General features: G+C 33.1%; 1 protein-coding gene across 2 annotated transcripts in view; it reads right to left on the bottom strand.

The window, feature by feature from the left end:
• The window catches only part of LOC132740337 (golgin subfamily A member 4-like), a 57396-nt gene extending 44992 nt beyond the window's left edge, over positions 1–12404 (bottom strand). For both annotated transcript variants that reach the window (XM_060728216.1, XM_060728217.1), the window contains exons 1-4: positions 11773–12404; positions 9515–9669; positions 6957–8179; positions 4503–4658 (exon numbers count right to left, since the gene is read on the bottom strand). In XM_060728216.1, coding sequence (XP_060584199.1) covers positions 4503–4658; positions 6957–8179; positions 9515–9669; positions 11773–11889 — 1651 coding nt within the window. In that variant the 5' untranslated portion in view covers positions 11890–12404. The remainder of the gene's footprint in view (positions 1–4502; positions 4659–6956; positions 8180–9514; positions 9670–11772) is intronic.
• Positions 12405–13030: the final 626 nt, after the last annotated feature.

The raw sequence follows: 13030 nt of genomic DNA, 5'->3' as shown, positions 1-13030 counted from the left end.
TAAAAGGCTCTTCTATTTTCCTCCCTCGTGCTTTATACAAAATCTGAAGCTGTGTCAGCTGTTGATTCTCCCCATTAAATTTTCAAGCTTTGAAACAATGAAGATTTAAAAAATGTTTTATTTAATCAAAATAATTAAAATAGAACTAGAAATGTGTCCATATGACACCTGTGCCCCCATACTCCACTTCGGGTATTTATCAAACTAACAATGTTTATTTCAAACACCTATATAAATAATAAAAGTATTAAACAACTGAATTGAACGATTACAATAAAGGCATATTCTTAACATGTACCTGCGTACTATGATATCACAAAAAACAGAATTAAATTCAAGAAATCATATTTTTTCACAAATATTTCCTCACACAAAAAGTCTACTTTTTGACATTCGCAAAAATTTTTGTGACGCATTAATATCCTCTTATACAGTATATATGGTTTTTACTTTTTAGTGCAGGTAAATGGCCACAGAGTAGCTTTTTGGAAACTTTAAATCATAATATCACACCTAAAATAAAGTTTTTGAGAAATAAAAATAAAGCACAATTTTTAGGTCATATATAATGGGCCTGTAAAATAAAAAGCCAATTCAAAACAGAGGTAGATCTTTTAAACAATAAAAATAAATGCATAAAGCCGGGCACAAATTTGGAATATTTTCAACACAAAGGTACTAAGGTAACTTGAGGAGATCTCTTAAACATCAATAGATATTCATCTTACACTGATCGTTTGGATCAAAACATATTGAATGACACACAATAACCAGGTAATCTGAGAAGCTGCCCTAAAAATTCAGAGATTGTTAATCAACCTTTTGATGATTTCGATGAAGTATTTCAAATGTCAAAGATTAGATTTTTTATGACCACATATTTGTCATTATGACAACAAAGAAAAGGATTAGAAGTTGATAATGGTGGGGATAAGTATGACAGATTTAATTTGAATGTATATATCTTAAGCTAAATTGTGAAACATGGATTTAAACAGAGCATTTTCCCCACGTACATGTAAGAGAGTAAAGGGCCCTTCCCTTTAATTTGGATGAAAATAATGTGACATCTTTGCAAAAGAACAAAACAAAATTGATGTAAGGCCATTATTTTTTGATATTTCGGTTTACTGACCCGCCGACTCTGTATTTTGGGAAAATGAAAAAAAAAAAAATCAGCCCCCAAAAAAATTCAGTGTTGTCTTGAAATACGCCGCCAATAATACGACTTGTCAAAGAAACGTCACGGTAAGTCTTTAAATTAACTGTTAAACCTACCATATGCCAGACTATTTTACATACGATTTATACAGTGAGATACGCAACCGGTTATCTTTACTCAAGAATGGCCTGCCGTCTGCTAGTTGGGGAAAGTGTTTATTGGTGTATTATGATAAATGGGTCAAGCCATTCTCACAGCTTTGATCATATTTCATCCATGCATTTAAGGTCCAAATGCGTAAAAATGTAAAAAAAAAAACAACTACAAAAACAAACAAAAAAAAAAACACGCCAAATTACGTAAGCAATTACATTCAAGGGCAGAGCGAGAGAAATCTGCTGCAATTGACAAGATCAGTATTTTCAGATTTAACAAAAAATAATTAGTCTTTAAAAGCAGATTGAATACAGGTTTTCAAACAAAATAAAAAAATGCACTTACTATTTGTAGATTTTTATGTCAAAAATTGACCCGCTAATTATCCGATAAAAATATTTTCACAATGAGCAATAATTGTACATGTGTAATCTTTTCTTGACAGTTTTTTTTTAACTTCTGATCTATAAAGAAATGAGTGCAAGTCAGCTGAGTTTCGGCACCTTGGATGATTCAGATTACACAGCAGTGTGTAAACATCAAAGAATGACAGATTCTTTTGAAGGGCTGGCTTGCCACTTGTCATAAGTCATCGTATGTAGATTTCATGTGTGTTTTTAAACAATGCGAGCAAAAGTTTTTTTTTGTGTATTTAGACAATCTTTGGAATAGACAATCAGCGATGTATTTAATTTCATAATCATTGCTCTAGTGAGTACTATGTTTATGTATGCAACACATTTATAGTTATGAAAACCTTTTCTTTTCTTTTTTTCCCGCCGCCGACCCTACCTTTTTTTGGAAAAAATCAGTAAACCAAAATATAAAAAAAAATTGGCCTAAATTGATTATTTGGAGAAAACTGCATGATTTTTTTATGAATTTTCCTAATGGAACAAAAATGGTGAACAGCCCCTGTAGAAAATGGATAAAATGCCCTGAATATGCAACAGCCCCTGTAGTAGATGGATAAAATAACCTGAATGAACAGCCCCTGCAGTAAATGGATAAAATGCCCTGAATAACAGCCCCTGAGGTCTGACTATTCCTTAATGTCCATAAAATAAGGAGAGCAACTATTTATTATGAAGGAACTCGTACATGGCTTAATGTAACCAAACAAGAATTTTAGAAAGTGTTTGACAAGTTCTATTAAAATCAGGTTGATTGACATTTCCTGCAAGTCCGCCTATTCCTAAATGTAATGTCAAATAAAACAGGTTGACCCAACATTTCCTGAAAGTCTGCCTATTCCTTAATGTTAAAATCTAATATGGACCCAACATTTCTTGAAAGTCTGCCTATTCCTTAATGTTAAAATCTAATAAGGACCCAACATTTCCTGAAAGTCTGCCTATTCCTTAATGTTAAAATCTAATATGGACCCAACATTTCTTGAAAGTCTGTCTATTCCTTGATTTAAATAATGTCAACTAAAGCAGGTTGACCTGACATTTTTTGGTGTGGTATACTTTATCCTTAATCCCTTATACAAATAATTTACTGAGCTGGCTATAATCTCTAAATCCTGATTAAAATAACTTGTACGCATTTATCCATAATCCTTTTGTTATACTTAACAGTAGTGAAAACATTCTTTAACTTTTTTTCTCCAAAATATAAATTGTATGTTAAAAAAAACCTTTCCCAGAAAAATAATTAACAATTTGTTCAGAGCTGCAGATAAGCTTTTGAGTTAATTGGGTATTTACCCCTGGACTTGACAAGCAATTGGGTAACACAGAAACAAAATTGGGTATCATTGAAAAATTTATTGGTTTGCATAGATTTGCATCGGTCAAAATATTGTCCAGGATCTCGGAAACAATATACACAAAGACTGTAAACAAACATTGTCTAAAAAGTTCATTTAACAAATTTTTTACAACATCTGGCTCGGTAAAATAACCAAATATTTTGTTAGACTGCATTGAAATAATTAATTTTTATCAGCCCCGTTTCGCCATTTTGTTGAAGCAGAAAGTAAATAAACCTCAGTCTGGACTGCTATTTAGTTATCTCTCATAAGTATATAAAGCTTTTCCGCGAAAAAATATCTTTAAACCAGTCTACTCAATTGTTCCCGGTTAACAAATGGAAAACGAAAGTACAGAAAGGGAAACAGGCCATTGTGTACACCGGTCTTACTGACTGTCGATATTTGAGACCGGTGTGTATACAATGGGAAACAGGCTATTTTCGGATTTGTTTGGCAGTTTTTGCTAGGTGAATTATGGTCCAAGATATTGAAAATACGCTAGAGTATCAAAACAAATTGGGTACTGATATTTTGATTTGCGTTTTTATTACGCAAAGATTTTATTTTATTTGGGTAAATTGGTCAAAATTATTGGGTAATTACGCAGATACGCTGCTTATCTGTAGCACTGATTTGTTGTTTTTTTTTCATGTGAATATACATGTACAATATACATTCTGTAAAGAGTTAACACAATGTAAACATTTAAGGAAAAGTAAAAAGATTCAAGATTCATGATTCAAGTTATAACTTACATGTTATGTGCCATTAATGACTGATTTTTCTCTATTTATCATAATATTTCTACTGTGTAACTAACGCACTTATAACTAACTGCTAATCTAACATATTTTGACCTCTTCTTGGCAATTTATGCAATGTGTAAATTACTTTACTTGTTCGCAGCACACTATTTTAATTCTAAATACATTTTCAAAATTTTCACGAATTTTTTTTTTAATCTGGAGGCATGCTGCAGGTATGACTCACTGGAAAACTGTTTCTGCACGTCTTCTCAATGAGGACCCATACCTTAAATAATGCCAAAATTGTCCGAAAAGACTAACCTCCACCAAGAAGCGAACAGACAAACTTAAGGTGGACTTACTGCAATGCTTTCCCGCCAAAAAATGTCTTACATCGGCCAGTATCATAATAAATCGGTCATTTCCGGAACATTATTTTTTCACAATCTTCACTACTCAAATTTTTTAACCGTTCATAACTGGAACTTAGTACATAGCGATAAAGGATGAGTGATTGCTCAAGATTTTGAAAAAAATAACGTTCAGAAAATAACCAATTTGCTACGATATTGGCAGATGTTAGATTTTTTTGGCGGAAAGCATTGCAGTAAGACTACCTTAAGACAAGAACAGTATGAAAATGCTTTAAGTATTAAAAATCATAAAATTTCAGGTTTACCTTTTGCCACGGAAAGTTGATGTTTCAGAATTCTCAGTTCTCTCCCAGATTCACTTTTGACAACTTCTATCTCATTAGTTAGCTCTTCTATTTTCCTCCCTCGTGCTTTATACAATATCTGAAGCTGTGCCAGTTGTTGGTTCTCCCCATTTCCAGCTATGAAACAATAAAGAAATTTATATATATATATACGTGTATATTTATGAAAATATAAATGAAATACAAAAATATTTTGTTTTCATCAATTTTGAAAATGATTGTTCTAACAGAGTATCAAGACTTATTTTATGAGTAAAAAGTTGCTCTGCTTAACTTAAAAATCTAAAGATTAAAAAAAAAAAAAGGCTTAGTTGTTTAGATCTACATCGAAAATACGTCAATTTTGACCAATGTCATAAATAAACCATTAGGCCAACATTTTTTTATTAAATGTTTTACGGGACATTTTTATAAAAAATTGGGTCGGGGGGGGGGGGATAAATAAAAATAAAAATAAAATTCAATTTTCTTATCAGTCGACCACAAAATAAAAATAAAATGACAAATGAGGTGAAATTTTTTTATTTTCAAACATATTTTTTAACACTCCAAAAACAGATTTTTTAATCATGAAATCAATGATTTTATAGTTTTGAAATATTTTTGACATGATTTTTAACAAAATAATTGAAAAAAATGTTTTAAGTCACTTTTGCTTTTGTTTTATGTAACTATTACTGCTGATCTAGAATTTGTATTAGTTTGTCTTTTTGCATTTAGGGCAGACATGCCACACAACTCCAAATTCATTGTTTAGTCCCTTCATTTCAAGAGTATCCAAACAAGGTTGTATTGCCACTCTCAAGCTTTACAATACTGACACAAGCTTGCAACCTGATTATAGTGATAGAACAACAAACCTATTATAAGCTTACTGATAGTTTCCTCATGGGAATCCAAATTAAGTTCCTGACAGGATTCTAATCCACAACATCACACAGGGAGAGTGATTTGAGATCAGAAACCTTAACCATTTACAGAGGTACAAACATAATATTGTACAATCTCAGTTTCACAAGGTAAATTAAATCAACAACTTCAAATCATCTTTAAGAGAGTAAGTTCTGTATGCGCAAAAAATTTGCAATTTCTGAAAATTATTCATATTTCAAATGATTAGTAAAATGAAAGTCATTGACAGTAAATAGAAAATCAAATGGCATACATTGTTACAAAATCAGGGTTTTCTGCAGAGAATTTATTACAGACAATCTTTTACAGAAATGTCAAAGAGGACTTATGCTCATAATCTTACATTGAAAAAAAGGCCAATTTTCTCAATATTGATCTAGTAAAAAACTTCTTAAAAAACACATAACTTTAGTCTACTGGTCATGATATAATGTAAACTTAATAAATGCTATAAATGACTGTGTTCAATTATAAAGAAGCCTTGTATTTCAACAAGACAACAACAAAAATCTGTCCACCAAAGGACTTTCAGGAATTTATTATTTTGGTATTATAAATTAATCAATTGTTTTCAAAGATTTTTAATAAAGATTTTTTATTATCAATTTACTAACAATAAATCTTAGATTCTACAATGTAAGTAGAACTCGTATGAGTTGAATTTCGATTACTCAATTTTCTCGATATGTCAAAGTAAAATGCAAGTCCAGATTTTCCCCTTATATTTTTTATAAAAACCTATACATGGGTCTAAATTTTAATGTGTCAAAGTTTTCTCATGTTCCGTGGTAAATCGAGTAAATATTTCATTCTGACACCTTAGTCAATCAACGGCTTTGATCCCGTGCCCATTTAATTTTTTACAACTGTTCTGAAAGTGAAAATGATTCAAATCAACTCATGCAATGGATGTTACTTCCCAGTCGTGCTTTCTAACAGCTTTGCAGGCTATCATGTGTGATAAACTGCTCTAATATTTATTACTCAAATTGCCATAGTTATATTGAAAACAAGTTTACAAAAGCGAGACCCAGTGTCGCGAACTTTCATGACCCGGTGTCCCGTGATATTCACACGGGCTAATTTATTACAAGCTTGTTAAGTTATTGCCCTTCCATTTTGTTACGCCTTTTGTAACATTCTTGTAAACATCAAAGGGATTAACTTTTCATTTGTTTTAAGCAAGTTCCTTTGCTTTACCAAGATTCTACAGTTAAGTATCGTTAACAATTGAAGTGAAAAACGTTTACCATAGATTCTACCGAGTAACTTTTAATTTTGACAGAAGTGGGTAAGAGAGGTCGGCGGACAAAATGAAAATAAAAAGTTCTTAAATGAACTTTTATTTTTATTTGATTTTCTCTAAAAATACGGTTGGCGGTCCCGTAAAACATTTTATAAAAAAATGTTGGCCTTACCATGAAATTATTGATGTGAAAAAATTATGACATTGACTATGCACATCATATAAGTAATTTAAAAGTGTGAAACTCATGGCCTTACCTTGCCCCATAAATTCTGCATCCATATTTTTCTCTGCTTTTTTCCCTTCTTTTTCCCTCTGGCTGATTTCTTCTCTCTTTCTCTCGTGTTCTTTTTCATATCTCACTTTGTAGTTATCAACATATGCCTCGGTCTTTTCCTTCTGAGGAATTGGTTCTTTTTCTCTATTTCTTGACATTTCTCCTCTTTGCTTATCTTGAGCTTCATTAGAGGTACTTTGGAACCTGTAAGTCACTTGGGGTAATTTTCTTCCACTACTGGAACTTGAATGCCCGCTGGTATTTACAGATTTCGAATGCTGATTTTTATAATGTTCATTTTTATCGGTATTGTGAGAATGAAAACCATGATCTTGACTAGTTGCCTGCAAATTATACTCATGACCTTGACCCTGGGGCAGCATTTGGTTACCATGAAAACCATGATCAATATGACCCCCAGTGTAGCCATGCTGATAATAGTGCATGTCCTCCCCCTGGTGAGCGTTTCCGCCTTCAGCTTCTTCACGCTCCCCTATGGTATGATAAGGCCTATCTTGATAAATGTTCTGAAAATGATGATGACCCTCGTAACCATGGTGATAAACTGGTTGACCTTGATCATGATGGTAGTAATGGCCTTGACCTCCATGACCTTGATCGTACGGATGTTCTGCTGCATGATAATGTTGATGACCTTGAATGTTTGAATCATGACCCACTGGTGCATGATGGGTAAACAAATGTTCCTGAGACTGGTATGCCTCTTTAAATTTGGAAAAATCTTCGATGCTTTGACGCAGAATGTTGTCTCTTTCAACTTGATTACTATGATGATGTGCCTGATGATCTTCCGTTAAAACAGGTTTCGAACAATGACCTTGAGCGGCCCCATGATGACCTTGAGCTAATGGTATGGGATAAACATTGCCATGGAAATCGGCATTTTGATTGTCTTCTGCGTTGCTATGGTAATCACTATCAAGATGATCTCGACTGCTTCGCAAACTTGGATTACTATTAATATCCTGGTCTAGTCCATTTTGATTTGTAGGAAAATTAGGCAGGCTTTCCACACTGGCCCGCACTAGGTCAAACTGGCCTCGAGGCAGTTCTTGTGTACGTGACAATGGTTCCATCTGAGCGTATCGAGACTGTGGTAACTGTCTGAATAGGGCGCCAGCACCTGGCGCCCCCTGGGGAAATTTTCTCCAGTTGGCCTCTTCCTCAGGTTGCTCTGCCAGTCTGAAATTTTAAGAGAAAAAAATAAATGAGCCGCGTCACGACAAAACCAACATAGTGCGTTTGCTACCAGCATGGATCCAGACCAGCCTGCGCATCAGCGCAGTCTGATCAGGATCCATGCTGTTCGCTTACAAACCCTATAACAAGTAGAGAAACTGATAGCGAACAGCATGGATCCTGATCAGACTGCGCGGATGCGCAGGCTGATCTGGATCCATGCTGGTCGCAAACCCATTATGTTGGTTTTGTCATGTCGTGGCTCAAATCTTGATTATAAAGATAAAGTGGCAGCATTCAAGCTTTACTCAGTAGAAAAATGTCTCTGGTAACCTATATTAGCATTATTTCAGCCATGAGTAAGCACTTGTGTGAAACAAAAAATTTTATGTCTATAAAACAGCTAAATATGTCTCCGACAAGATTTGATCCAACAGTGATTTATACAAAAACTGTGTATCAATAATGGGATAAAAATGGGAATGTGAAAAATCAAATATTTTTAGAAATTAATTTCATTTATGTACAATTTTTCTTAAAGGGACTCCAGTGAAGTTTTTTGTCCTAATATCAGGTCTGGCAATATTTTTCCAGTATTCATGAACCAAATTTAAGAGGTAGGAATCAATCAACTTGTGTACAAGTTTTTAATCATTCCCCCACCCCAGGATAAGAACTGAACAAAAAAAAAAAAAAAAAAATGATTTTTAAATTTAACTCGAAGCATGTTTATTATCCTATGTTGATTATTCCATTTCGTTTAATCTTTGTAAGAATTTCAAAGCTTTTTGACCTCAGTGGATCTCCTTTAATAAGAGCACTGCATGCAGTAGTGTTAACACTTGGATATTTAAGGACAACGGCTATCAATAATCAATTTTTTTAAAAGGGGCACAAAATCATAGCTTACAGAATTATTCCCCTTATCCAACAACTGTAATTTTTTATAATTAGCTTTCATATTGTTAACTTCTACAACGTTTGAATAATGGGCTACATTAAAGATTTTGCATGGCAAGGACAACAACGATGATGCAGTAGTTATAATCTCTAACTTTTTAATAATAAAAAATAAGAAAAGATAAAAATCAGGGCTTTTTTCACAGGTTGGAGACGCAGCCCTGACCTTAATTTTGGGGGAAAATTACACAGTATATTTGCAAAAATAAAATAACTTTCAATTCAAAGTTCAATTTTTCGGGAAAACTGCATGAATTTAAAGTAATTTTCTTTGGGGAAGCAGCCTTATAACGCCTTGTGTCCCTGGTATAGAACGAAAAAAAACCCCTTAAAATGGAAATCAATTGTTAACGTTTATAGGTACATTTGTACACTCACTTGTTTTCCTCCGGTACCATTCTACTGAGACTATCGTTGCTATGGCGACGGACCAGACTGACATTCCGCGAGTCTGTACCGTCGTCCGAGGTAATGGAAAGTATATCATCATCGTCGATTAAGTCATCAAATGCATTCGTCAGTAATGCACGCAACTGAAAAATAAATAATGAAATGTTAGTAAACTAAATGTAGTTCTATATAATGTAGACTCAAAAATATAAATTTACAAACCAACGTTTTTTTTCCTGGTCAAAATTTTTGGTACAATGAAGAGGCATATAGTACACCACTAGTCCACTACCAGTAACCTGCAGTATATATTTTTTGCCTCATTTTGTTTTTTTTTCAACGACAACATTTAATAAATATACAATGTATACAATTTCATGTGAATTAGATTTTGAGTTTAACCGGCACTGAAAGCCTTGGAGAGTTTGTTTGTTTGTTTTATTTTACGCCTTTTCTCAACCAAAGCATATCCTGGGGATCAAACCCACGCCAGATAGGTAACTGGATTAGAAGTCATCGACTCTAACCCCTTGACCATGAAGGCAAGTAAAAAAATTCTTTTAGGCAATAATGGATCTAATATACAGGGATTTTTACAAACCCTATAACATGCGCAGGCTGGTCTGGATCCATGCTGGTCGCAAACCCATTATGTTGGTTTTGTTGTGACGCGGCTCATATTATATTTTTTCCTTATCTAGTATCTACAGGGAAAAATTCCAAAATTTAAATTATTGAATAAAAAATTCTAAAAATAATTAATTTTGAAAAAAAAGTGCTTTAATTACAGGTAAAAATTTCCAATTGAAAGTATTTAATAAAAAAAATCTAAAATACTTAAAAATAGGTTCTTTTTCAATGTTGTAAGAGTGCTTAAATGTTTGAGGATCCGACACAGTGATTGTTCACATTTTTTTATCACTGTACAATGCAAAATTTAAGTCAGGCTTTTTTCCCCAATTTAAACAAAACATCGCTGAAATTCCCAATTCCATGGGTATGGGTTTTGTTCCCAAAATCGTGAAATAATATGATCCACTTGCACTTTCAGTACACAAAAAACAACATGTATTATAAAAACAACCTTTTTCTCATCCTCTGCTATTCGATGAGTAATTCTGTAAAACAGCAAATGGTACTCAAAGTTGGTCATTGCCATGGTAACAAACCATTTGACAGTCAATTAAAACTATCCTTTGATATAAAGCAGTGACACCCACTTTACACATAGAAATCCTGATATCTTGCTGTCCTTTCTTATTAAAGAATTAGCTAAAAGTAAATCCTTCTGAAATTCATTCAGGTCTCTTTAGACTTTACACACAAACCCACTTCTCTACCCTCAACTCACAAATCCCTACCCCCCACTTCCACCCCACCCCATTAAAAAAAAAATCCAAATAAAAACACAATTGAGTAAAATAAAAAAAATAAAAAAAACAAACATGCAACTTATAGCACTTTTTCATGTAAAGTCTTTTTGTCAAAGTTGTTTAACTTCCGAAGTAAACCACTGTTGACTGTACGAAATAGTATTTCACTAAATGTTTCAACTTACAAGTTTCTCTTAATCTTGAACTTTATTAGTGAAGCATGATTTTTTTTGTAATTATTTGCATTTATAAAATTAGAGGCCACATATAAGAGTATCTGAACAGACTGAAAACAAATAATGGTTAACTCACAGGTGGCCAAGCAAGCAGAATTTGAAAGAAACTTAAATAGCTTCAAACAGAATTTCTAAATTCCAATTCAAAAACAGGTAAAACAAATAAGCTGTCAAATTCCTGTGTTCAAATGGTGTTTAAATATTTAACACTCTTCTCCAATAAAAAAGATATATAGAAAAATACAGATTTGTTTGAAAGTATCGCTTTTTATAATGCTTTAAATTTATTGTATTTGTTTAATACTTAAGGATGTCAGAAAAACGTAAAGGATTGAATGAAATTCATGAATGAGGTGAGATTTTTCATTCAACATGCTTAATACTTAATTGTTCAATTTTTTATTTCTCCCTCCAGTGGTATTTATTAAAGGCCTTTTATGAGACCAAATTTGGGTCTCACTCTGCCTGAAAAAAAACACACACCCAAAAAAAACTGGTGGAGGGGGGGGGGGGGGGGGTTTGAGAACATTTGTTGTTTTTTTGTAACAAATTGTTGGTTTTAGTTGTTTGTTTTTTTTGTTTTGTTTGTTTTTTTTTTTGGGGGGGGGGGGGGGGGGTAACATTGAAAACAGTTTACCTCATTCTGCTGTTGCTCCTCCTCCTTTCTATATTCGTCCTCTTGTTGTGTCTGTAACGCTGCAGCATCGAAATTTATACTGGACCCGGTATTACCCCCTAGGCTTACGTTGCTCATTGTCCACAAGTACCCGCAGTCAGTCAGAGATCCACTCTAAATCTACACATGGTGAATGATTACCACTAGATTTACATGTACACTATGTCAATGGCACCGATTTACGCCAAATCCATACACAGCTCACTGCACTATACAATGTAGTATTATGTTAGGAGGACTGTCCAAAATTTACACCCAAACTATATAATATATTGATTTGTAATGTATATCACTAACTATACAAATACTCACACCTTGACTCACACTAATTACATTCGTATCGATTTATCAGCACTCTTTACACACATTTACCAAAATAAATCATCTCTTTTTACATAATTTTTGTGTCTATATACAATTTGTACTCTAGCACCTCTTTTCCAGATATTGCAAATTGTACACCTCTCAAATTGTTGTAGCACTGCCTAGTTCCTAGTTTTCTGTAACAGTCTTCAATAAGTCTGTACTAGACTAGGAACCTACAATTCTTTTTATCCAATTCTGCAGTTTTATATTGAAATTCTAACAAAATGAAATCTGAAAATAGAAAAATAACAGTATTTAGTTTTTACTATAAATTCAGTACAAGCTTGTCAGTACTATATAATATATATATCAAATTATCAATATCAGAAGACAGGTTATTCGATTTATCCAGTGTTACTTTTCTATATAATTTAGTTTATTCAAATTCATTTAAGTTTGTGTTGGAAGCTGTAAGCTTATTGAAACATTTTCGAATCCTAACCTGGAACTAACCTATACTTAGCAATGTGTATAAAGTTTCTTGCTCAAAGAAACAATGGCTTGACCCTGAAAGGTTTGAGCCCACTTGGCCAGCAATCCTTATACCACTAGTCTTGACCAGTCCGCCACACTGCATTATTTTTTCTATTTGATTTTCAGAATACTTTTTGTGATTTCAGGAAAACACATAATGCGCATACAATAATGAATTAAATTGTTTATATTACTGCCTGTTGATTTTTGTTAAGATTGTTTTTTGTGATTATATAGACGATATTTGTTTGTTTTGCATGTAAGATTGAAATATAATTTCACTGAGTGAACACCAGATCTATGCAATATTTTCACGAGTGGCGTAGCCATGAGTGAAAATATAATAGCTGGTGTTCACAAATGAAATACATTTCAATCT

The sequence above is a fragment of the Ruditapes philippinarum genome, unplaced genomic scaffold (assembly GCF_026571515.1).
Source record: "Ruditapes philippinarum isolate M1 unplaced genomic scaffold, ASM2657151v2 ctg6880_1_1_1_1, whole genome shotgun sequence".
Lineage (NCBI taxonomy): Eukaryota > Metazoa > Mollusca > Bivalvia > Venerida > Veneridae > Ruditapes > Ruditapes philippinarum.
This window is presented reverse-complemented; position numbering and strand designations above follow the sequence as displayed.